General features: G+C 41.4%; 1 protein-coding gene across 1 annotated transcript in view; it reads left to right on the top strand.

Annotated features, from left to right (window-relative positions):
* Nucleotides 1-25866, top strand: part of VEPH1 (ventricular zone expressed PH domain containing 1) — a 295014-nt gene that overhangs the window by 217517 nt on the left and 51631 nt on the right. Inside the window, exon 11 of the mRNA XM_004704124.3 lies at nucleotides 2396-2530. Within this exon, the coding sequence (XP_004704181.1) occupies nucleotides 2396-2530 (135 nt within the window). The remainder of the gene's footprint in view (nucleotides 1-2395; nucleotides 2531-25866) is intronic.

The raw sequence follows: 25866 nt of genomic DNA, 5'->3' as shown, positions 1-25866 counted from the left end.
AAAGAGAGGTGAGGCTCGCTGAGCCATTTATCGCTCCGCCCTTTAATTAATCTCACATGTGTTCATTGGCCATGTTGGCACAACAAACCTACCTCTTGCACTGGCTCTTAAACCTTTAATATCTGGGGAGCCTTTATTTGAAACTCAAACCATCCATCCAGTCTCACTAAATAGAAGAGATGGTTCAATTCAATAGTGCGTTAGGCCAGGTTGACTAGAGAAACTAATCCAATGACACTCATGTAAGTATAAGACAGAGCTTTATATCAAGAAGTAATTATATGTCAAGAAAGGGTCTCAGCCCTGTGCAAGTCAAGTCCAGAAGTCCCCCTTCAGACTCACAGAGCCACATACAATGATGCAGAACGCAGGAAGACCATGGGCCAGTGGGTGCACTTGCGTGGGTCCAAGGTCGGTGGAAACAGCAGGACACCGGCAACGCTCAGGGTGGCCACGCGAGGGGCAGCGAGCAGGAAGGCAGAGTGGCAGAGTGAGAAGGAGGCTCCCAGGGTCCTCCTTCTGAGGTCACCTCAGGCTGCGACCTGATCACCAGGTTGGGCTCCACCTCTAGCCAGGAGTGTCGTTGACATAAAACCATCTAGCTACCAGCCGTAGTAATAATGAGACTTGTCTGGATCTTTCCGTGCAGTGTTAAAGAAGTGTACAAAGTAAAAGAAAGATTGTCATTTCCATTCACTAAAAAAAAAAGTTTGCCCACACCAATCACCTAAAGCCTTACTTTAAAAAAAAACCAAAAAACCATTTGCATCACCCAGGGGACTCCAGTTAGTCCCTGTGCAGACTAAATCCTTCTCTGCCTGGCACAGTGCCCAACACAGACTTATCAAATGGCTGAATAACGAAGTTGAAGTGAAAAGATATGGATTGTACATGAAGTAGCTGACTATCAGCTGCTATTGGTAGGCAAAATAAGTAACAACAACAAAAAAGCAGGAGACAATGCACGTTTATGGGCTTTGGTCAATGGTGAATTTGGTCAGGGACTTTGGGAAACCAGACTTTAGAATTATCTTTCTCCCTCATCACTGTAGTGTAGAATCATACAAGAAGCCCCCAACCAGTGCCTGGGGGCTCTGCAGACCCATTACATTAAAAAAAAATTTGCAGGATGGGACCCCAGCCTTGGAAACTCACAAAAGCTCTGTAGGTGATTATACACACACACACACATCTTGTCATCACCTAATGTCCATATTCATTCATTTGATTGTTGTTTGTTTGTTTGTTTGTTGTACAGCCCAATTCATTAGAATAGGGACAGTATCCTGGTAAGCTCTCTCCTCTCCTCCTCCCATGCCTGCTTCCTTCTCCTCCCATAGCCTCACTTCACAGTAGCCTCCAAAGTCTGTTCTTTCTGTGGGAAAACCATTTTCCTTAGCTTTTCCCTTTAGAATAGTGGTGTCGTGTAGTATTTATCTTTAGGAAATTGACTTTGTGGACAATAATATCTTTGTACATTTCAATGTAATGGGAGTATTTGGATTCACTAACCATGGGCATATTAAATATGATTTTATAAGCCAATCTCATTATATCATACCTCACTTATGAAGGACAATATACATGTATATGAATGGCATTTTGTATACTTTTTCTGTGCTTTTATAGATGTCCTCTCTATATATTTATAAAACTGAGCTGGAATTGAAAGACATCTCACATTTTATTAGCACCTCCCCCGCCACCATTGAATAGCAAACATATAAACAAAAGTTTAAATCTGCCTTTGAAAAATTGCTTTTCATGGACTTCAGTAAAACAGTTATAAATGCGATTTTCTTTGCATTGATAATATAGTTCAATAGTTAGAGAAATACTCGCAATGCTATAAGAATCATCATTCATTATGCATTTTAAAATTAAAATATTTTAAGATAAAATATTTTTGTTTTCCCCTTACAATAGCCCACACTAATTATATTTGAGTTATCACAGAATGAATTCATAGTTATTTAATTCCCATTTTATGTAGCCTGCACTGTATTCATAGATGATATTTTACGCTAGTTTAATTTTATACCTTCATTTCCAGATTTTGATTAAATAAAGATTAATATTTATATAACAAATTTTCCCATTAAGTAAACGTTTTGAAATTCATCTCAGTAGATTCTATATTAAAAAGTTTAGGGCATACTTTATAGAGATTGATATCAACCATCTTTAAAACCCTTAAAAATCATATTAATTTATGTTAAAATAAATAAACAGCCTAAGATGAATCATGCGCTTGACCTTAAAGATGCATCTCTTTGTTCTTTCATTTAAATCTAAACTGTGTTAAGGCTCAAGCCACGCCTAGATAGTGCCTTGCCAACAGTCAAACAACAAGGTATGATAACTTGCTGTGCTTTCCTCTTTCCTCCCCTTCCAGAGCCTGTTTCCAGAGCCCCTGTCCATACAAAGTCGTTCTGTGCAGTTTCTCAGAGCTCTGTGGGAGAGGACCCAAGAAGAGGGCGCTCACAGTTTTGAAACAGCTATGTTGGCGTCCACATTTCCTTGTCAAAAGGTAAGTGTCTATTTCCTGTTCTTGGTTGCTGTGAAGTACAACAGAACAAAAGATGCCCTAATCCTATGCCATTTTCACAATTACTATCTTGTTTGGATCCATTGTTGTAGTCTCTGTGTGTCTTGAGTGTCTTTTATCTAGGTAGCTCATCTTCCAAAACTATACTAACAGGTAAAAATAAATAGAAACAAATATGGCCAGTGTCAGCTTTGTAAGCCTGTTTGGACTGGAGGGGGCACGTTTGGACTGGAGGGGGCACGTCCAATCCGTAGCACTGTGGAAGGACCAAAATGTGGAACCGAACCCCGCTGCTTTCCAGAAGGACTCGGCCCGCAGTGGAATCACACCATCATGATCGGACTGTGTAGAGAAGCCATGAGCCCAGACACAGCAGAACTCTTTGGAGAAAGCTTAACTGGAAATAAGAAGGCTGTTTCGGAGGCCATTGCGCTAAGTCTGAAATGAAAGCCTAGACTAACACAATACCTGGGATGTTGTAGGCAAAGAATGGACTAGAAAGCTCCCGAAGGAATGAAATCAGCAGGACTTGGTCCTGGTAAGAAAAATGGGAAAACGGAGGATAACTCCCATGCCCCTCATGTAGCCAAATGTATGGTGACGCCATCCTGAAAGAATGCTTTTGTGCACTGGGAGTCGCAGCTGGTTGTGTGGATGGCCAGGTGATGATGGGGGTTGAACTGTCAGCTTGGACTTCAAAAAAAGGTAGAACAGGAGATGTGGCTTTGAGGGTCCTAGCACTTGATATCCTGCACCATGGTCATGATCAATTACAGATTGGACCACTGTGATCCGTAGGTTTTTCATGGACTCTTTCTTTAATCATTATATTGGGGGGTTGTACAACTCTTATTATAATCCATACATACATCCACTGTGTCAAGGACATTTGTACATTTGTTGCCATCATCATTCTCAAAACATTAGCTTTCTACTTGAGCCCTTGGTATCAGCTCCTCATTTTCCCCCTCCCTCCTCCATCTTCCCTCCCTCATGAACCCTTGATAATTTGTAAATTATTATTTTATCATATCTTATCCTGTCCGACGTCTCCCTTCATCCACTTTTCTGTTGTACATCCCCCAGGGAGGAGGTCACATGTAGATCCTTGTAATTGGTTCCCCTTTCAGCCGCACCCTCCTGGTATCAACACTCTCACAACTGCTCCTGGAGGGGTCATCTGTCCTGGATTCCCTGTATTTCCAGTTCCTATCTGTACCAGTGTACATCTTCTGGTCTAGCTAGATTTGTAAGGTAGAATTGGGATCATGATAGTGGTGGAGGGAGGCAAAGGGGAGGAAGCATTTAGGAACTAGAGGAAAGTTGTATGTTTCATCATTGCTACACTGCACCCTGACTGGCTCGTCTCTTCCCTGCGACCCTTCTGTAAGGGGATGTCCAGTTGCCTACAGATGGGTCTTGGGTCCCCAATCTGGACACCCCCTCATTCACAATGATTTGATTTTTTGTTCTTTGATGCCTGATACCTGATCCCTTCAATACCTTGTGATCATGCAGGCTTCTACCATGTGCTTCTACCATGTGGGCTTTGTTGCTTCTGAGCTAGATGGCCACTTGTTTACCTTCAAGCCTTTAAGACCCACGACACCATATCTTTTGATAGCTGGACACCATCAGCTTTCTTCACCACATTTGCTTATGCACCCATTTGTCTTCAGTGATCATGTCGGGAAGGTGAGCTTCATGGAATGCCAGTTTAATACAGCAAAATGTTCTTGCATTGAGGGAGCACTTGAATGGAGGTCCAATGTTCCAATGTTTTTCATGGACTCTTTTTGGGGTTAGATCGCTGGATCTTCTCTCCTAGTCCATCTTCTGCTAAAAGCACCACTGAAACCTCTTCAGCAACCAACAAGGCACTGCATCCCCTGATGGGTGGGTGGGGCTGCACAGCAGATGCATCAGTACCAAAAAACAGAAACATACTTAAACTCACTGCCATGGAGTCAATTATGAATCATAGTGACCCCAAAGGACAGGGTAGAACTGCCCCTGTGGGTTTCCGTGACTGTAACTCTTTATGGGAACAGAAAGCCTCATCTTTCTCCCTCACAGCAGCTGGTGGTTTCAAACTGATGACCTTGCAGTTAGCACCCCTACACATAACCACTACTCCACCAGCACTGGCAAGAATTCTGCCACGGAAGTATCCATCACTTCCCCCTTTTAATAAGAATACTTTCTTCTTGATCACTCCTTAGTAAACATTACCAGTTTGTCTTTTTAAGAATTTTCCACAAAAAAAAAAAAAGAATTTTCCATCCTCAGAGGCCCAGATGATCTTCTTTTGCCTTCAGAAACTCCAACAGTAAGCAACGGTACTTACTGAGCAACCTCAGAAGTCCCAAGAGTCTGCAGCATGAACTCTGGCCCTGGTTTCCCTATTGAGAAAGGGAGCAAACAGCCCATATAAAATACATTCAAAGTGCAAGCAAGTAGTAAATGAACGGGTGAAACACAACAGTAAAGTGAAACTAATGCAATCTTTCTTAAGTGTTGAGGAACGTCAGAGAATGAGAATGGGTATGATTAACTAGAAGTGTGTTTACAATGGTCTGTCAGGCTGAAGACAGCCAATTGTTGCATCACTGCTTTGTTTCGGCTTTGGACTAGGAATTCCATGTACTGTGTTACAAAGAAAAGAAGCACCACAATTGTATCAGTGTAAAGGAAAGTGCATTTCTCTGCAGGGTTCATTCCAATTCGAAACTGCTGTGTCAGGTGGAAAGACAATACCTTCCATTCTTAACACATTTTCCATTGTGTATCCTATTTAAAATAAAGGCAACTAGTATATTAAAACTTGGCACTTCAAGTCCTTAGAGACTAAAATAAATATTTTTAAGTTGGCTAGCAACTTTTATGAATGCTTACAAGTATACTTACTCATATTCCTGCTATTTTACATCACGGAATATTCCGCTAGGGGAACATTAACTGTAAATTCTTATTTGGGAATTTCTAAAGTTTTATAAGGTGGTGTATTCCTGAATAATGGAAACACACTTCCATAGATGAATGTAAATTATATGACAAAGTCATCTGTCCAGATATTTCTCAATAAGTTGATTTTCTTCTGTTTTTTAAAAATGAAATGTTCCACATATTCAATTCAAAATAGCTGGAAGAATGGTTCACACACAATATTTGAAAGTGATGGACTATGGTGGAGTTACACTGTGGCCACGGGTCTCAAGGTAGTCAAGAAGAGAGGAGCTCTTAAGAAAGTGCTGGAGTTCTGAGACCATGACACTTTGGAGGCTTTGTTATTGTGATTTATTTCTTAATTTAATCTTGAGATTTTAGAACTGAAAACCATACTCAAGATGATGCCATGTTCATCATTGTATTGTCAGTGTCCACATGGTAGGCTTCAATAAATAATAGGTAAGAATTTAATAGATGAATAACAGCTGCCCTTTTCCAGATGCTCGGGTTAAAGGAAGCGGAGGGCCTGTTGAGGGTCCACAGCGTCAGTGGTAGAGCGAGGCCATGGTGACATTCAGAGAGTCACAAATAAGCTGCGTTCTTCTCGCTTCCATCCACGTACAAGGATCCTATTTATCTGTCTCCTGGAGTAGCACATTGCCACATGACCTGCCTCAGCCAATGGAATGTGAGTTCTGGATGAAACCTTGAAGAGTCAATGTGACATGGACTAAGTCTCCATGAATCCCCTCTGACCACAGTTGAGGGATGTGAATAGCCTTGTTATCAAACAGAGAGCATTGTAAAGTCAATTATGGCAGATATAGTTAGTTAAAATGAAATATCTTATCATTACATCTCCCTTTTGATCCATCTTAAAGTTGTTCCCATTTTAAAAAAATAAAGGAACTACACATGCATTAAACCTCTAATGAATCCCCTCTGACTGTGGAGCAGGATGTGAATAGCCTTGCTATCATTGGAAAGGAGACTAGTACAGATGCAAATAGGTTATAATTTAACACCTCCTTTGATGCCCCTTTTGATCCACTTTAAATTTGTTCTAGTTTTCTGTTTTATTGTCTATTGAGGTCTTCATTTTACTTTGTTACTATTGTTAGTTTTGCGGTTGTTGCTTTGTATGTTTTTGCGGTACATGAAATCCAATGTAGGCAAATCTGTAGGTTCAATAACTAGATTAATGGTTTCCTGAGGATATGGCAAGGGAGATGGGGGGAAATGGGAAGCAAACAACAAATGCAAGAGTGAAGAGAATGTTCTAGAACTGATGGTGGTGATGCCTGTACAACTCTTCTTGATGTGACTTAACTATTGAATTGTGTGGTCCGCGAATTCTATGCCAACAAAACTCTTTAAAAAATAGAAAGAAAACGGAATCCATATGCATTTCTCCATGCCCCTTTTCTTCCACTACCACAGGAAACTGAGAAGCAAATGTGGCCTTTGAGTTGCCCTTTAGATGGAACTGGCTTAAAATGCTGAGCAATCTCGTGAAGGGCTGCTCCTCTGGAGAGCCACCTAGACACACCACACGTAGTGCCTGAAGAAGAAACAGTCTCTTGTGTTTGTGTTGGTGTTCCAGATGGACGCATAACCTCACTTATCTTAATCCTCGTAAACCAATCACAGTAGGTAACAATGTCAGCCCTGGAGCCTGCCTTCAGTCTTCCTCTGCCATTTACCACCTCTGTGCTCCTGTTTCTTTATAAATTGGAGATGTTAGCAGTACCCCTAGAGCTATTAAGAAGATTGAATGAGGTAATAGACACAGCTTTCAATGCAGCAGGTACATTGTGCTCATGTCCCTCCCAGTGTTACCGAATATTCTGAATACTAGCCAGTGCCCTCTTCTCGTACACTCTCTGTCTGCGAAACTGACATGAATTTAAGTCTGTCCTGAATGCATGGAGGAAAGTGCAGAGTGGAAGTGGAAAGGTGAACCTGATGGATAATCTTTCAAATTGTACTTTTCTAATTTGATCATGACTACTAACGCGACCAGAAAACATCCTCTAAATTTCAAATGTAAATTTCCAGTACACAAATCAAACACATTATCCCTTGACAACTATATCTCAATCTCACTCAGAAGTAAATGTGCCAAAATCCTTAAGTAAAATGCTATATTTGTTATGAATTTTTTGTTACAAAAGTTATGATCTCTAAATATTAAAATGACATTTGATAAAATCCAACACCCATTTTCAATCACACATTTTCAGTAAATGTTCTATTCCTATTTGTCTCAACTAGATGAGTTTCCATGAGAGCACATGCTTGCTATTATACACACAGTCCCTGGTGCTTGTTGCCCTCGGGTTGGCCCCAGCTCCTGTGACCTTAGCACAGTAGGATGAAATATTGCCCAGTCTCATGCCATCACGAGTCCAATGCTGTGGCTGCTGTGTCTGTTCATCTCAGTAAGTGTTTCCTTTAAGTTTGGCTCTCTACTAGACTAACCTTTCTCCCATGTAGCAGATGATGGATTCGAAATGCCAACCTTCAGGTAGTAGTCCAATGATTGGCCCACTATGCCACCAAGGCTTCTTGACGCATACTAGGCACACACACACAAAATTGAATAAATAAACATCAGAAAGAAGCAAAAGGCATACTATTTGAACAAAAGGGGGAAATTAGCATAACTGTAGATACAATGGCTCAAAGACTATTAGAATCGATGACAATAAAAATAAGAGTTAACTTTTACTAGGCAGTTAAAGTGTGCTGATTACTGTTCTGAATACTTACTATAAATTCTTTTTCTTAAGCCAAACAATAATGCAGGTGAGCATACTAAGTAAAAGAAAGATTTACACAAAGGTGACAGTCACCCACCCAGAAACGCAAAGAAGTAAAGTAAAACAAATAAACACAGCAACCTTCCAGGTTTCTGATTAGAAATAATAAATATGACAAAGGTCTTAATATAACAGGGTAACTGAATTGCACTTCAGATTCAAAGGAGGCCAGTGGGAGCCCAAAATTCACCTGCAGATATCTAATCAGACTGAGCCACTGGCAGACATATTCCAGCCAAACTCAAGGATATAGGAGCCTTCAGGCAGAGATCATTGTAATCTTGACCATGCTGGACTGAACTCGATACTTGGGCAGTTGACACGACCTGAATTTCTACTGGGGGCAAGGATCTCTTACTTGTTCCATGCCAGAAATTTCCTCCCTGCCCTTTTGAATGTGGATGGGAGTCTGTTCCTTTGTATGCATTATTTGTATTTTTGTCTTTATAGTATTGTGATTTCAGCCTTGCCACCTTAGTATAATTTTGGTTTTTATTGTCTTCTGTTGGGTTTCCCAGCTGTGAAGCACCGGAGTGGACACATAATGAGAATAGCTGACACAAGGGCTATAGGGAATGCCCGTGTTGGGGGCAGTGGGGGGAGCGAGAAGTAAAGGGGATTTCGGGAGTCAATAAGGAAGGTCAAAGAGGAATTGATGTGTTTGAATGGTGGTGTAGAAGAGTGTGCTAAAAGGACAAACCACTCTGTCTTGGAAGAAACACAGCCAGTGTGTTCCTTGGAGGCAAGAATGGTGAGACTTGGTCTCAGATACTTTGGACATGTAGTCAGGAGAGACCAGTCCCCAGAAACGGGCACCATGCTTGGTAGAGAGGCGGTGAAAGAGAGGAAGGCTTTCAGTGAGGTGCATGGACACAGTGGCTGCAGCCATGGCTTCAGATATGGGAACAATGGTGAGGGCGGCACGGGACTAGGCAGTACTTGGTTCTGTTGGGCATGGGGTTGCTGTGGGTTGGAACCAACTCAACAGCACCTAACAGCAACAGCATTTATAATAGAAACAAAAATTATTAAGGGTAGAAGAGGGACCATTGAGGATAAATGTAAAATTCTTAATGAAAAAAAAATTGATATTTATTTTTTAAAAGCTTAATTCCTGGAAAGATAGGCTGTATTTATAGCTAAAAAAATTCATTGTCACAAACATGGAATGGAAAATTATGTTGTGGTCTTCTCATGCTATGGGGACAATGGAGTGTATTCTATAGCACCTGAGGCTGTCATGAGTCAGAATCGACTGGATAGCAATGAGACTCTTGGGGGGGCGGGGGGAGTGGGGGGAGTATTTATCCCTGTGATTAAAATGTGAAACCATAGCTTAAAATGACATCAGATTCATGATGACATTGCTTGCAGGTAAGGAAGAAGTTGGATAAAAGGAGAGGAAGAGAATTGAAGGAGATCCCAATTTATTTTCTTTTAATCATTGTATTGGGGGCTCGTACAACTCTTATCACAATCCATACATACATACATCTATCCACTGTGTTAAGCACATTTGTACATTTGTTGCCATCATCATTCTCAAAACATTTGCTTTCTACTTGAGCCCTTGGTATCAGCTCCTCATTTTTCCCCTCCCTCCCCACCCCACCATGAACCCTTGACAATTCATAAGTTATTACTATTTCCCCATGTCTGACGGGGAGATCCAAATTTCAACTGTCACTTTGTTTTTTCTATTGGAAGCAAAATTTTAGCTTTTGTTACGTTTGCCTGGCAGCACATGGGTGTTTATTACATTACCCTCCATACTTTCTTTTTCCTTTCTCACGTTTTAAAAAGCTTGATTAAACTAGTAAGTTAAGAGTAGAAGATTGAGACAGTGGGCTACTTAAAAAATCTAATACAAAGTTTATAAAAGTGAAAAATCTATCATGGACAATAATTAAAAATGAAAATACTAGTAGCAGTAAGATGATAGGTAAGAGGTCATATCCATAAGTCACTGTAAGTTCCTGAAAATCAGCAGACCAGAGACCTGAGCAAATAAATGCAGAGGCTAGGCCATCCAGAAGCAGGATTCAGAAGTACAGATATGTACATTAAAATGACAAGCTCCTCTTTTTTCACCCCTTTAAAAAGAATACAGTAAACAGCACTGCTAGCTGGAAGGAGTTTAGATGCTCACACATTTGTAGTGGGAGTGTAAAATATTTCAACATTTCTGAGAAGCAATTTAGCAATGCAGGTCAAGAGTCTTAAAAATCTGTATACCCTTTGACACTGCTAAAGTAAATGGATATCTTCTTCTAGGAACTTGTCCTAAAAAAATAACCTGAAATGTGCACAAAAATTAGGACCACCTGCTCTGCCATCGAGCCAATTCCAACTCACAGCTACCCTACATAAGATTGCTGAGGCTCTGTAAATCATTACAGAAGCAAATAGCTTCATCTTTCTCCCAAGCAGCAGCTGATGGGTTTGAACTGCTGACCTTGCCATTAGTAAGTAGGCCAATGTTTACCTGACAGTGCCAACACACACACACACACACACACACACACAAATCTATTGTAGAGTATTTATAATAGGAAACTCTTTTAAAAGCCCATAAGTCTAAAGATAGAAGAAATTCGTATATATCTCTACAAGAAAATATTTGGATATATGAAAAATCATAGTTATGAGAAATAGTTAATGATATGAAACAATATTTAGGTCAAGTATCACATAACAAAATACACAACATATATTTAGAGACTTAACTAAATAATTCAAAATAAAAAATGTTAACAAAGATTACCTCTGGTTAATGATACGATCAATTCCTGAATTTTCTCTACTACGCATTTCTTTTATAATCAAGGGGAAATGTTCCTTGAAAATATCACCTTTAGTTATGTTGCTCCGTGTAAGTCAATGTCGATGAATAGTTGACTTAAGAAAAAAAAGTTCTATTCTAGAGTAATAAAGATCCGTTCCAAAACAGATCTTAGGAAGAGAATGGAGAAAGCAGTCGAGTTACGTGGCGAGGAGCACTCTCCGGGGAGCAATGGGAGATTCCCGCTGGTCATCCCGATCCAGAGCACTGACTGCACAGCCCTCGGACTATTGGAGGGCGGGACAGTGGACACAGTCGATGGCGGGGAGGGAACCCTACAGGGTCAGAATGTGACAGTGCAAGCGGCTGATTTCATTGGCACACGTGTTCCAGTTCTCCAAGCACAGAGAATGCCAGATGCCATAGAAAGGAGGTCTCCAAACTGTGCCCATTATGGAAATTTAAAAAACAACAAGAAGCTGTAATTTACTGCTGAAAGAAATGTGCCACATCTGGCTAACACTTGGAGATTTGTTTTTGTTACAAACGCATTTGACAGTTCCCGGGGTGATTGGTCGGAGTGTCGACGCATAAATCAAACGCTAGCACCAATTCCAGGGAGAACAAAAGAAGACCTTCGGTGTTCCTAACAGCATCGATCATCGATCGTGTTTCCAGTGAAGGTGTTAATGTGCTTGACTAAGTAACGAAGGTCCTAGTGTAGTATATGCCTATAAGAAATGTAGTTCACCATGCAAGATGCAAGCAACCAGTGTGGAGGGAGTCAGCCTTAGGAGCCGAGTGTGAGTGAGAAGGAAATGGTCAAGCTGTGGGGAGCCTCCCTTTCAGGACCAGCTAGATGAGACTGGAGCTTGGGAATCTCAGAAGTCTGGATCCTGTTGGGGACGTCTAGGCTTTTCTGCTTTGAACTCAGAGCCAGGAAAAACCGTACAGATAAAAGTGAGATAAAGACATAAAACTAAAATGTGAATAAGAATGTATCCAAAAGGACACCAGGTCTACCCTAAGCTAAGAGGTAAACTGTGTCAGGCCTCACACGGTGACAGGGAAGCTGGGTTTGGGACTGAAGCTTGGGAGTACAGATTGAAGGTGGACTGTGGATGCGGATGCAAATGTCGGACACAGTCCTCTGCTCAGGGAGGGAGTATCTGGGAAGGTGGTGGCATTAAAAGGGGGCATTGGGGGCGTGTTTGGGTTTGGTTTAAGAGACAGGAAAACAGTTCCACATGGAAAAGCAGCATGTGCAACACCCTGGAGGAGTCGGAAGAAACTATTATGGTGGGGTCATAGCAAATATAACTCGGTCAAAAATACTTTTTGTTTACAAAACTGCAATTGGTAATGCATTCCTGTTTTGTTCACTTATAGAATATATGGCTTAAATGGGACTGATGAATTTCCATTTGGATGCATTTTAGTTTTACCCTATTAGGCGTCAATGTGACTTTGTCATTGTCTTTGTTTAATTATGTATGGCGAAAGAGTTAAGTACAGGTGTCAGGTTGACAAGGGGCGGTCTGTGAGGGTTAGGGATTATCACAGACACTCCTAGGTCAGGGTAGGGGTGGAGCCCAACCTATCAATTGGGTTGCAGCTGATGACACTATCTTGGTGTCATAAGCTGTGTTGTGTAAGAGAGACTGACCACAGTTGAACTTTCTGTGGCCCTTCACTTTCTGCTGGAGCTGGGTCTTGTGTCTGGTTCCTCTGTATCTGGTTGCTTCACCTGCCGACCCCCTTAGCTGCCAGTAGATTTCTGACGTTGGATTCATTTGACTGACTTTGGATCTTTGCATCTACCAGCCTATGCCCCTTGCTGTCTCTGCTTCATCATCCTGCTTCCTGTTTATCAGCTTCCAGGAGCCAGGAGAAGCCTGACCTAAACCAGACTAGGCTTTACCTATTTCTACAACTGTGTAAGTCATTTTCTTGATATAAATCTCAGACACATACAAACATCACTGCTTTTACATCTCTGGAAAAGCCAATCTAACACATCATCCCATTTGGCAATTTGGAAAGAGCCGTTTATATGTTCTCCTAAGACAAGGCAGAGGTGTGTTGAGGAATGAAAGGGAAGGCATGAAGAAGGACAATTTCATTTATCTAAGAGTTGTTTCAAGAAGCTTGCTGCTGAGTGCACTAGTAGGTGCAGACAGCGGGGAGAGACCCTAGATGGACGCCACCAGAACATGTTTGTAAGTGGTTGGGATGCTGCAGTAGAGAAGGAGAGATTGATGATTTGAGTTAGAGGAAAAGTGATTGCATCCTGACCCAGATCAATTAGTAGACTTCATGGTGGAAAGATGAGTATGTTTCTAAAAAACCTTTCAAAAATGTCCACGAAACAAAAGGAGAATCATTACTAGACAATAGCATAGGAAAAGCCCTGGTGACATGGTAGTTAAGCGTTGGACTGTTAACCTCAAGGTTAGAAGTTCGAAACCACGAGCTGTTCTGCAAGAGTTAGATGAGGCTTTCTATTCCTGTAAAAAGCACAGTCTTTGAGACCCACAGGGGCAGTTCCCCTCTGATGTCCAGGGCCGCTGTGACTTGGAATTGACTCCATAGCAGTGAGGTGGAATGCAAATGTCTGAGGAGAGAGAGCATCTGAAAGAAAACTCTCAGAGACCAGAACTAGAAAAACACAGTCAAGCCACGAGAAGCGCTTGTTTAAAATCTGAGAGATCACGAGTTTAAAGTAAAACAGAGATAGGATTTTCTCTGACAGTAGATGTAATAAAGGTCAAGGTGAGCAGACCAGCATTTGCTTGAGAAGATAAAGGCAAAGATTCCAGCCCAAAGGAAACATATAAAATGCTGAAGAGGGAATGTCTGCACATAGGGAGATTGATATGGGAAACAGAGACCAGAAAAACCAATGTTGTTTTCTGAGTGAGGAAGATGATGGATTTGTGCTGAGTCTCTCTCAAGAAGACCCATCTCCCAGTTCCAACAGGTTCTCTAGCATTCCCCTTGGAAATAACAATGCAAGAGCATCCATCACAGGAGGGTTAGAGAGAGGCAATGGCTGGGGAGCAATACACAATAGCACAGGGAGAATTTTAGCTTTGGCACAATTTTATCACAGTTTATATAGTTTATATAGTATCAGTGGACTTACACTGAACCCCATTGCCAAATTATAGGCCATCAGGGATGAGTGTAACAAGAGAAGTTTGAAGGTGAAAACATTCCTTGAGAGAACTGACGAGTCCTCTGGAGACTTTTACAAACATGACTTTAACTGATGCCTTAGGACCACTAAGTCTGGAAGGCCAGCCAAATTATAAACGCTGTCTCCCGAAACACTATCTCTAGCTTCATTTGGATGCATGCCTTTCCCGTCACAGCTATAAATCAGGGCCCCTCTTTTAAACAATTCTGTACACGCAGACCAACATATTAAATGACTGCACATGATTATTGATTGGGCTTAAAATGATAGTCCCATTCACCATTAAAAATTAGAGTCACTTTCAGTCTCTTTTGTTTTATAGTTTTTATTTTCAAATCCTTCAAATTCCACCCCTTCCCAGGAAAATTATTACCCATCCACCTGTCTAATTAAGGTGCACTATTAATGTCTCCCTAACATCCCCTCCTCCCGGTACATTATACTTATATTGTACGTACACTTTTAAAAAATTTAGAAGGCTTCCTTAGCTTCAATTCTGGAATACCACAGATTGTATTTCCTTCATGTTTCACAAACCTGGCAGTCCTATAATGAAGCATGTCAGGTTTACTACTGTAGTGAACATTCCTAAACAGTCAGCCAGATGTTCTGCATCAGTCAAGGCAAAAATGTTTTTAATTGCCTTTAGAAAATAGTTGATGAAATACCTCTACTCCTGGGGGAATAGAGGCATGTCGTCCCTCTAAAATGTCTCTTCCAATCTAATAGTGGTGTAGGTTCTTTTCGTACATAATCAGCGAAGGGGTAAAACCTTTGCTCTCTCCCTGGATACTATTATGAATAATATGTGAATGTCTACCGGTGCTGAGTAATAAACTAGTAAAGCAATATCTCCTTGACAGCATTGCCCAACTGTGGTAGTTAGATGCTTAGGATCTAGAATTAGAATTTCTAAATCCTGACCCTAAGTTCTGTACCTCTGACTTGTCAGCTCTTTTATTTAAATCCTATGTGCCTCAAAGGAGCTCTGCTGGTGTAGTGGGTTATGCTTTGGGCTGTAAACCACAAGGTCAGCAGTTTGAACCCACTAGTTGCTCAGAGGGTGAAAGATGCATGTTCTACTCCCTTAAAGAGTTAGCCTCAGAAAGTCACGGAGGCAGTTCTATCCTGCTGGACAGGGTTGCTAGGAGTCCAAATTGACTCAATGGCAGAGACTTTCATTTTTCAAATGTGCCTCATCTTTACCTGCAAAATGCAGACAGTCTTAGTAACTGTTAACTGGGGGTGCTCTAAGGTTTCAAAGAGCCAATGCATGTCAAATCTTTTGGACAGTGACTGGCATACAGTAAGAACACAACAAATGGTAGCTTGTTGTTGTACACTGTTGAGTGGTTCTCACTCTTAGCAACAAGAAGTGCCCCCATGGACTTTTCTTGGCTGTAATCTTTATAAAGTAGATCACTAGGTCTTTCTCCCGAGACACCAGGAGGTACAGGGTGGGTTTGAACGTCAGCCTTTCAGAGCTTTACCATTCTGCACAGGGTTCCTTAAATGGTTACTGGCATTATTTTATTGTACTTCCTCTGCAAGATCTCACAAACAAAACAAAACAAATAACAACAACAACAATGGCCCTTCATAAAAGGGTCAATATGCTTTGCTGTTGCTGTAATTAGCAACCTCAATGCTAATTCATGGCAAACTTTCTATAATAGAAGAAAACATTGCTCAGACCTGTACCTTCCCCATGATCCTATGGTTAAGTCTACTGCTGTGGGTGAGGTAGTTAGTTTATTCTCCAACCTAGCCGATAAACACAGGTGGGATTACTCGAAGGGTGGAGAGATAAATGGCTCAGCAAGCCTCGCCTCTCTTTCTCTTGCTCTTTGATCATCTGACTGGTGTGCTGCTGCCTTGCTTGTTCTGTGCCTCAATTTGCAAGCTACACTACCTGTGGGACACCTAACCCATGCACTGTGTCGCTGTAATTTGAGGTTCCTTCAAGACCCTCTTCGCCACACCATTGGAATTTACATCTCTTGAGCTGGGGGCTGTCGGACCCTGTCATCTGGCTGATTTTGGTGACCTGCCTTGCTGTTTGCTGCCTGTGCCCAGATAACCTGAATTGCTCTACAGAGGACTACCTGGTGGCCCTCAATGCTTGAAGGACTGCTAGTGTCTCACAACTGTCTCAGGGGAGTGAGTTGCACTGAGCCATTTGTACTGCTTTATAATTTCATGAACTGTTTATTTCTTATGTTATATATCTATCTATCTGTACAAATACATATAAAATTATTAGTGTTCTGGTTTTGTTTCTCTAGAGCACCCTGTCTAACACAGTGGCCAAAGTTAATCCATCTTACTGAGAGTTCCCTTAGTGTTTACAGAAGCTCCCTGTGTGGCACTATCACTTGAGACTCAACTACTATAGAAAACTTGGTGATTGGAGTCTATCCATGGAAGAAAAACCTGGCAGTCTGCTTCCATCAAATTATGGCCAAGAAAACCCTATGGAACAGTTCTACTCTGGAATATATGGGTCACACCATGAGCCAGAATTAACTTGAAGTTAATTAATTTTAAAAGTTTACAGAAAACTAGAATTAAAAGATCATAGGATTTACCTAGGACGTTTTGAAGGCCTCTCATATAGATGTACACTTTACCAAAATATGATCTTCTTATACATCAATCTAGTAGTCAACATGTTGCCTTCAGGAGGCTTTGAGGTCACAGTGTCCCTATGCACATCTGTCTTCCCGCATACTTAGCACAACCTGAGACAGAGTATCCACTTGGTTAATGTTTTGCAACACTGCACAAAGATTTCCTCATTTGAAGGTGAATTGTATCTCCACACATAGGCCAAAATATATGCAGATCCCAGTCTCTTATAAAGGAAGACTACTCACACTGTTTCCAAGTTGAAGACAGGATTTCAATAAAGGAATGAAACAAGTTTCATTCCTTTATTGGAAGTTTTTCCTTCCGTGGATAGACTCCAATCACCAAGTTTTCTTTAGTAGTTGAGTCTCAAGTGATGGTGCCACACAGGGAGCTTCTGTAAAGTCAGGGAACACAAAGGGAACTCTCAATAAGATGGATTAACTTTGGCCACTGTGTTAGGGTGCTCTAGAGAAACAAAACCAGCCATTTATCCCTCCGTCCTTCTGTGTGCCACTGACAACTCCCCTGATAGGCAAGCAACCAGGCAGACCATCAGCTCAAGTCCAAAGAACAGGAGGTCGATGAGCCAGACGCGCTTCCAGATGGGGTAAAAAGGTCAAGCAAGATGTTCCACAGCGTCCATTTGCCTGGGAAGCAGGCCACACCCCAGGGGAAACGTCTTTGGTTTGGGTCTTAATGAAGAGTGATGTTGAGCATCTTTTTATGAGCTTATGAGCCATTTGTATACCTTCTTTGGAAAAATGTCTTCTCCAGCTTTTCTTTTATATTTCAATTGGGCTATTTGGGTTTTTACATTATTGTGGAATGGAGCTATAAGAGTTCTTTATATATTATTCCCTTGTCAGACATATGGTTACCAAAATTTTCTCTTATTCTGTGGATTCATCACCTTTTCATTCTCATTATATATACATGAACACACAAAATCTTTAATTTTTATAAAGTTCAAATTATCTATTTTTCTATTATCATCTGTGTCTTTAGTATCATAGTTAATAATCTATCACCACACTCAAGGTAATGAAGCTTTCCCCTGTGTTTTTATTCAAGAGTTTCATAGTTTTAGTTCTTAGAATTAACTTTTGGTCAATTCTGAGTTTATTTTTTTTAATATGGTGTGCGGTAAGGATCCCACTTGATTCTTTTGCATGTAGAGAACTAGTTTTCTCAACAATGTTTGCTGAAAAAAATTAACCCCCAAAAGGACAAATATTGTGTGATTCCCTTGATATGAGGTACCTAATAAAGGTATAGTCACAGAAGAAAGGTCAACTAGAGATTACCAGATGATGTGGGAAAAGGAAGTTATTGTTCAGTTGATGTAGAGTGTTTAGAAAGAAAATAGATAGTAGTGATGGTCACACAAACATTATGAACATACTTAAGGCCACTGAATTGTACTCTCAAAAATAGTTAAAACAAGATTTTTATGTTACGTATGTTGCTGCATTAGTCTGGGTACTTTAGAGAAATAAATCCACAGAAACTCATGTATAAGAGAGAATTTTATATATAGGTTAAGTGTGCATCAAGAAAATATCCCAACCCAGTGCTGCCCAAGCCCACAAGTCCAACATTAACCCATTAACCCATATGTCCGACACCAATCCACAAAGCCCTCCTCCATTTGACAAAGCAGACATAATGATGCCGACTGCAGGAGGAGAGCCAAGTCAGTGAGTGTGTAAGCATCTCAGCGCTGTCAGGGATCTCCAAACGGCTGCTCCAGCACCCAGGGCTGTATCAGGGTAGGACCAGGTGGCTTCTCCTTGGGGATGTCTTGCAGGAAGTCAGCCTTGCAAGATGAAGCATGGAACTGTTAAGGCAACTGCACCCTGGTGTGACAATCACAAAGCAAGAGACTCCAGAACTCGAAAGGTAAAAGGCGAGGCTCACCAAGCCATTTATCCCTCCGTCCTTCGATAAATCCCACGTACGTTTATCGGACAGGTTGGCACAATAAACTAACTAACTCAGTTGCAAACGATTTTTTTAACACAATGTCCTAGGACCTCTCCAGAGCCAGCAATTGAGAGTGAGCATGGGATATGCATTTCTGACAAGAGATCCTGGAGAGGTTGAGGCTTGGATCTCTCAGCCTGTTCTTACAGAAACATGGGAACCATGGAAAGAACTGGAATTTCCCTCTGGGAAGCTAGGAAAGTCAGTTAATCTCACTGAACCCCTATTTCCTCACCTACCAAGAGCAAATCCACCTCCATCATAGGGAGGTGGAATAAGGTACTGTGTCAGTTCAGCACCCAGCACTTGGTATAGAGTAAGAGCCCAGACACAGCACCCGTAAACTGCACATTCATAGCCAGTAGGTTCAGTGTTCTCTCTTCTGGCCTTATAACAATGTCTCGATCTTTGTAAATGTGTTCCAAATGGATGCTATGGTCTGTACCTGACCAGGGCTCGTACATCTCATTATTCGCCTCTGTGCGTGTCTAATTATTCCCTAAACAGGCACACTGTGTTACCCTCTGCAATACGGCATCTCATTACAGTGTTCCATTTGCCCACCTTGTTATTTCCCATTCCCTACCCAATGTCCTTTTCACTGTCTCTCCTTTCAAACCTTACATCTCCTTATGCCCATTTCTTTCTTCACGGTATTAAATCCTTCCTTTTATGCTTGTCGTTACTCTCTCCTTTCTACACAGCTCATTACTCCCTTCCATCTGTGAACCTCATTATGCCACTCCAGTTTTATCTCATTACATCCTCACCATGCACATGTTATTAACTCCTCCATTCATGCATAACGCTGCATTCTTTCTCTCTGCTTTTTATTACAACCTGCCCTTTCCGTTCCCCTCCCCATTTAATGCTTCCATTTATAAATCACATTACATCTCTCCTAAATGCCTTTATCCTTACACCCATCCATTTATGCATCTCATTATACCATTATCCAGGCATTTCTATGTGCACTTATATTTGTACATCTCATTATGGCTCCATCAAACATGCACATGTCATTAGTCCCTTTTGAAATACTCTGGTTGCATTACATCGTTCTATATTTGCATCTCATTACATTCAATGCACTTAGGTTTGACAACAAATTAACAAAAACAGGCTGAGAAGTATGTTGCTTGCTTCTAGGAAACTCAATATGCTTCTTAGGTGCCTAATATCAGTGTTTCTTAAACAAGACATTCCTTTCATTTACATATATGTATAAGCTAAGAGACAAACTATTTTATATGCATAAAAGAAGTTTCTGGTCTGTCTTTGTTCATTCATCATCATCAGTGTTATCACTACTCTTTCTTATTTTGCTACAGTGTGCAAGGCAGACTTTAGACCCAGAGACTGTTTTGTGGCGTTGTTTTGAAGTAGGCAGGCTTGATGAGCACATTGGAAACCAAGAAATTAAAATATTGTGCTAACGCACAATGGAGGCAGGAGTCAAACCCAACTCTTCAGCCTCCCCAAACGATATTACTTACGCTGTGTCGCTCTGAAGGGAAAACCTCTTCTAAGAATCTCCTGCATCAGGAAGCACATTTTGTAGCATTCCTCGGTGATCGAACGTGGTGCCCTCGTGCTTCCGGTCTGTTTTGTTTTAGGAAATGAAACTATGTATTTGTGACGGCTTGTAGATCATGCTTATCTCTTTGTTTCCTGCTTTGAAGAGCTGTATGAAAAGAAGGCCTAGTGTGAAATCTTTTGAAAATGGTAAGTGCAAAGATCATGGGAAAGAAGTGGTCTGTTAGTGGTTTTCACCACCAAAACTAAATAAGGCAAAATACAGAGATTCTTCTTTGGGGACCGAAAGGGTGTCAAGAAAGCCACCCCCGCCTCAAGCCCACACACAAGCAAAAGATTTCTGCCTCACAGACTAGATCCTTATTAGGCCCTATTTCTCCGAGCTCTGTTCTCTGCCTCACTTTTCTTTTTATTAAATCAGGAAATCGCACATAAATTCAGAATCAAACAGAAATATGATTCCCCTTACCACCACAAGACAGAAGAGACATACATTTCTTCCATATTTTCCCTCAAGCAGATCCCCTTTAAAAATGAAACTGTTTGAACACTCTCCTAAGCTTGGTGTGTACTAATGCCACAGATATTCTTGTACTACTGGTTAAAGTTTCTACCTCAACAGTCTCATGTTTCACATTTACTTTGAAATAGATTTCTATAGGTGACATTATGTCTTTAAAATATGTGTGTGTTCATGTCGAGTGGGTTTGTTCCTTTTAGCATCTATAACGTATCCATTGTGTAAAAGAACCACAGTTTATTGTATCCACATCTCCTTTGATCATGATTACTTCGCCAGTGCACAGCTAAGCACCATCTGTTAAATGACTGAATGGGGACATTTGAAATTCCAACAACATGGAAAGCCATGCCTTCTTCCTAACTCCATAATAAAGTCTGCTTTGTCCCCTCTGGAACTGCTACAAGTAGTAAACACGTCAATAAAATGATCATTCCGAAAAATAAAGCGAGGCCCCAGCCAAATGCTGACAGGCATTTGTGTATTAAAACAATTGCACTTATAAAGAGAGTTTGAGTCTCAGAATCTGGGATATTTTTCATCAGAAAAAGGCAATGAAGACGCAGACAAATACAATGCCTCCCACAGATGGATGGCTGATTTGTCCTGTGGTTTAAGAAGTCACCGAAGACCGTTGCAAGCCTCAAAGCATATTACTGCTTCTCTACAGCCAATACCCACGTGGGATTTTGTTTGGCTGTCCTCAGCCCTGAGGCAACTCAAAGGGGACTTGATGTTATCCCATACACACTGCGGTCTTCCCTGAAACCACAAATCTAGGCATTTATGTGTTGGAGGAAATATTCAAAGAAGGGGGAAGTTCTTGGCTCCTTGGAAAGGATTCAGAATTCTTCCTTTTACCTGTTAGATTGGAAGATAAACCATGGCTCCATCTTGACAATATAGGCATGTCTCTAGGGTTCTGGGTCTCATCCCCACCCTCCCCTGCTTCAAATAGAAACAGATCCCTGAATATCAATATCAACATAAACAGGTCGTGAAAGCCCACGTGTAGGTCCTTACTAGTATTTAAGGGAGGGACCACGGGAGTTCAGTTTCTCCAGCTGGTTTCTCACTTTCTGATCAGTCATCAATTAACTTCTATAGCCCAAGACCAACGTGTCAGTAAAATTTATTCAGAAAGCATGTACTGTGCATAGACATAAAATTATTTTATTTTCAGTTCTACGCAGAACCTAATACTCAGTAATACCAGACATGACCTAGTGTGGGGTGATCCCAAGGAAACTCTTGCTCACACTTGTTTGCAGATATGTCTGAAAATATTCATTGTTGCATAGACTATGTAAGTGCAAAGGGAGAGGACCGGGGACCTGTCACTAAGGGAACAGTTAGATAGAATGCTGTAGATGCATACTATGACATCACTTTGCATGCAGCAGAGGTAACAAACTAAATACATACAACACCATGTAGAGCGCATGAATGAAATGAGCAAATCAAAATAAGGTCTGTAGCCTAGTGTCATTTGTGAAAAATAACAAACCATTACTATGTAGTTTACAAGAGTCCATATATCTTCAAAGACCTAAAGCAAACCCCAAGGAGTGAGCACTTACATAGAAGGGAGCTGAGAGGAGCAGTCTGGGAGCATGAGTGGAAGCAAGAATCAAGGTACCCCAATAAAGAGAAGAAGATGTGGGTCTTGTTCGCAAACAATAGGATACCTGGCCGAGGAGTCTGGTTACCTGATAATCACCTGACTTCCGAAGGAAAAAAAGAAAGTGCCCCCACCCCACCCCACCCCAAATCACCCACTCAAGCAATGTCTTCTTTCCATGAAGGCACCCTCTGTGGGGTAGTATCACCTAGTGGATGCTCAGTACATGTGCGGGAGAAACCATCAGTTAAAAAATGAAAACTCACTGAAATTCTCTAATTTCTGTGAGGAAACAACACACAATGCTGGCTTTCGTTGGCACTTCTGGGGATTACATTCCATGCCACTGTAAAATGGCCCAACTACTGATATTTTAAACATCAATCGATTTTTGTTGTTGCTTCTACCCTGGGGAAAATACTTTGCTGGTCTGAAGGAGGAGTGGAAATTTCAAAAAAATAGAAATTTTGAAGAAACGAATTAAAGCTCACCACAAAGGACACTCGATTGGCTAACAAACACATGAAAAATACTCAAGAATCTAATTGTGGTTTCATCAAACATTTATCAAGCTTGTTGTGTAGCTTCACTCAATTTGCCTTCTTGATGGTCATATTATTGTTTACTGTCAACCTTTTGGGGTCAGATTAGTTTTTTCATTTTTTTTAACATTTTATTAGGACCTCTTACAGATATTATTATAATCCATAGTTCCATTATTAGGTCAAGCATAATTGTATAATTACTGCCACCATCTTTTGCAATTTTCTTTTCTTCTTGAACTCCCTGATAGCAGCTTCCTTTAATCCCCACTCTCCACCACCCTACCACCCCCCTGAACCCTCAGTATATTATATATTAATATTTTTGTCTTAACTTATGACATCCCATGTGTCCATTCTCCTTAAATTCTTATGTCCGTTCCCTTCAAGTGGGGCTATACAGTCATCCTAGGTACCTGGTCCCCTTTTCCCTTTCACCCCCTCTTCCCGAATCCTCAGGAAACCAATATTCCCATTACTGTTTCTATCTTGAATTTCATGCATCAAAATATCTTCGCTGTACCCACGAACAGACGCAGGACTGGGGAGATTAGTGAGTTAAAACTAGGGCCAAGGAGAAGGAGGAGGAGGAAATTTTACAGAACTAAAGGATTGTTATGTGTTTCATCAGTGCTATATACTGCATCCTAGATATATCATCCCTTCCGTGGGACCTTTCTGCGAGGGACTGTCAAACTGTCTGTCAGATGGGCTTTGGGTCTCCACCTTGCCCATGTTCCTTCACATCAATTTGATTGCTTGATTTTGAACTTCTGATACCTTTTCGCATTGACACCTTATGATCACAGAGGCTGGTGTGCTTCTTCCATGTGGTCTTTATTACTTCCTTGCTAGATGGCCACTTGTTTGACTTCAAACCCTTAAGACCCCAGACAATATATCATTTAATAGCTGGGCACCATCAGCTTTCTTCGCCACGTTTGCTTATGCACCCGTTTTGTCTTCAGTGATCATGTCGGGAAGGTGAGTATCCTACATTGCCACATTATAGAACAAACCATTCTTGTACTGAGGTAGGATCTAAGTAGAGGCCCAAATTCGATCTGCTTCCCTATTGTACTTACTCATATATACATACTGAGATAAATACACCTATCTTTATATATTGATAACTTTACATATATACTTATCTATATTTATACCTAGATATGTAATTTTTACTCCCTAGTTCTTTCCTCTATTTCTTTTGATCTTTCCTCCTGTCCCACTATCATGCTTACCCGTCTTTCACCTCTCAGTATTTCATCTCAGATACATTACAATTGATCGAATACCCCCAGGGAAACTAACCCCTCCTCACCATCGATCTTAGGTCCCTTGCTATTTCCCAGTCCCTGATGTAGTTGGCCCACCACTCCCCTCCCCCAATCTCCTTCTTTCCCAACCCCCACCCCACCCATTGTCGGTCCCTTTACTGTTTCCTTGGGATTGCTTAATCTGTCTACCTTATGTAGATAGGTATCAAAAAATAATAATAAATAATAAATAAAAACATAAACATAGTTCCAGGTCTAACTGCTGACCATTGTGAATATCCCCCTACCAGTCCAGATGAAGTGCCAAGCATTGTGTACTTTTGGGGTTCCTCAGGGGGTTCGTGGATTTGTTCCCATTGTTGTCTTATTGTGCTCCCCTCTTGGTTTGCGCTCCCTGTGGGGAGGTCGGACCAGCCACCATCCCTGCACTGTATGTTCAGTGCTGTCCTCTCTATGCCTGCCGTCCTCTCTATGATCTGGGGAGGAGACTTCATGTCCTGAACTAGTCCTCCGGTGGAGCTAGCTGCTCCAGGCAGGAATGTCGTCCTCAGGGCTTGTTGTGCCAGGGTGAAGTATACGCGCTCTCTCTTTCCCTCTTAGTTTGTTCCCATGTGGGCAGGACAGACCAGTCTCTCTCCCCAGACTTAGCTTCAGGACTGCCCTCACTATCGCTGCCATCTGGGGAGGGGGACATCAGGACTCAAACTGGGGCTGGCCTTGCAGTCCTCTCTGCTAATGGGCTGTTCCACGCAGGTCCATCGGTCTCAAGTGTGGGTGCACCAGGAAGAGGTCTGTTCTCTCTCTCTCTCTCCCTTTCCTGTGGAGACATAAACTCATCCCCATGGATAGATTTGTGCCATGCTCCCCCACTGCCAATTTTTTTCTTCCACCTCCTTCTGTGAGCCTTAAAGGCATCGGAGAGGAGGATGAGATGTCTGTCAGGTACAGTGTTATCTGCACGTTTTATTTCTTCTCTTTGTTATTGGTACCCTTCAGATCCTGCTAGAGTACCCAGTCCTTTGCCCGGGATGTTCATTTTCCTCTATACCTATTGTATTGTTGGAACTTACCTCAGTGGACTCATGTTGTACTTGTCTGTTGTGCTTGGCTCACTCCACTCAGCATAAATTCCTTCAACTCTTTCCATAAGACGGTATGCTTCATGTTTTCATCACTGCTTTTTAGGGATGAATAATACTCCATTGTGTGTATATACCAGAGATTTTCAACCAATTCATCTACCGATGGATCTTCATGTTGTTTCCAATTCTTTGTGATTGTGAACTGTGCCACGATGAAAATGGGAGCACAGATATCTGGCCGTGCTTTGTTTCTCACTTCTTCTAGGTTTATGCCCAGTAGAGTTTGCTGGGTTGTAAGGTGTATTAGTCTGGGTACTTTGGAGAAACAAATCCACAGCAACTCATGGATAAGAGAGAGTTTTATGTAAAGAAAA

The sequence above is a fragment of the Echinops telfairi genome, unplaced genomic scaffold, assembly GCF_000313985.2.
Source record: "Echinops telfairi isolate 266 unplaced genomic scaffold, ASM31398v2 ScPeMD7_7420;HRSCAF=8458, whole genome shotgun sequence".
In the NCBI taxonomy this organism is placed as follows: Eukaryota; Metazoa; Chordata; class Mammalia; order Afrosoricida; family Tenrecidae; genus Echinops; species Echinops telfairi.
This window is presented reverse-complemented; position numbering and strand designations above follow the sequence as displayed.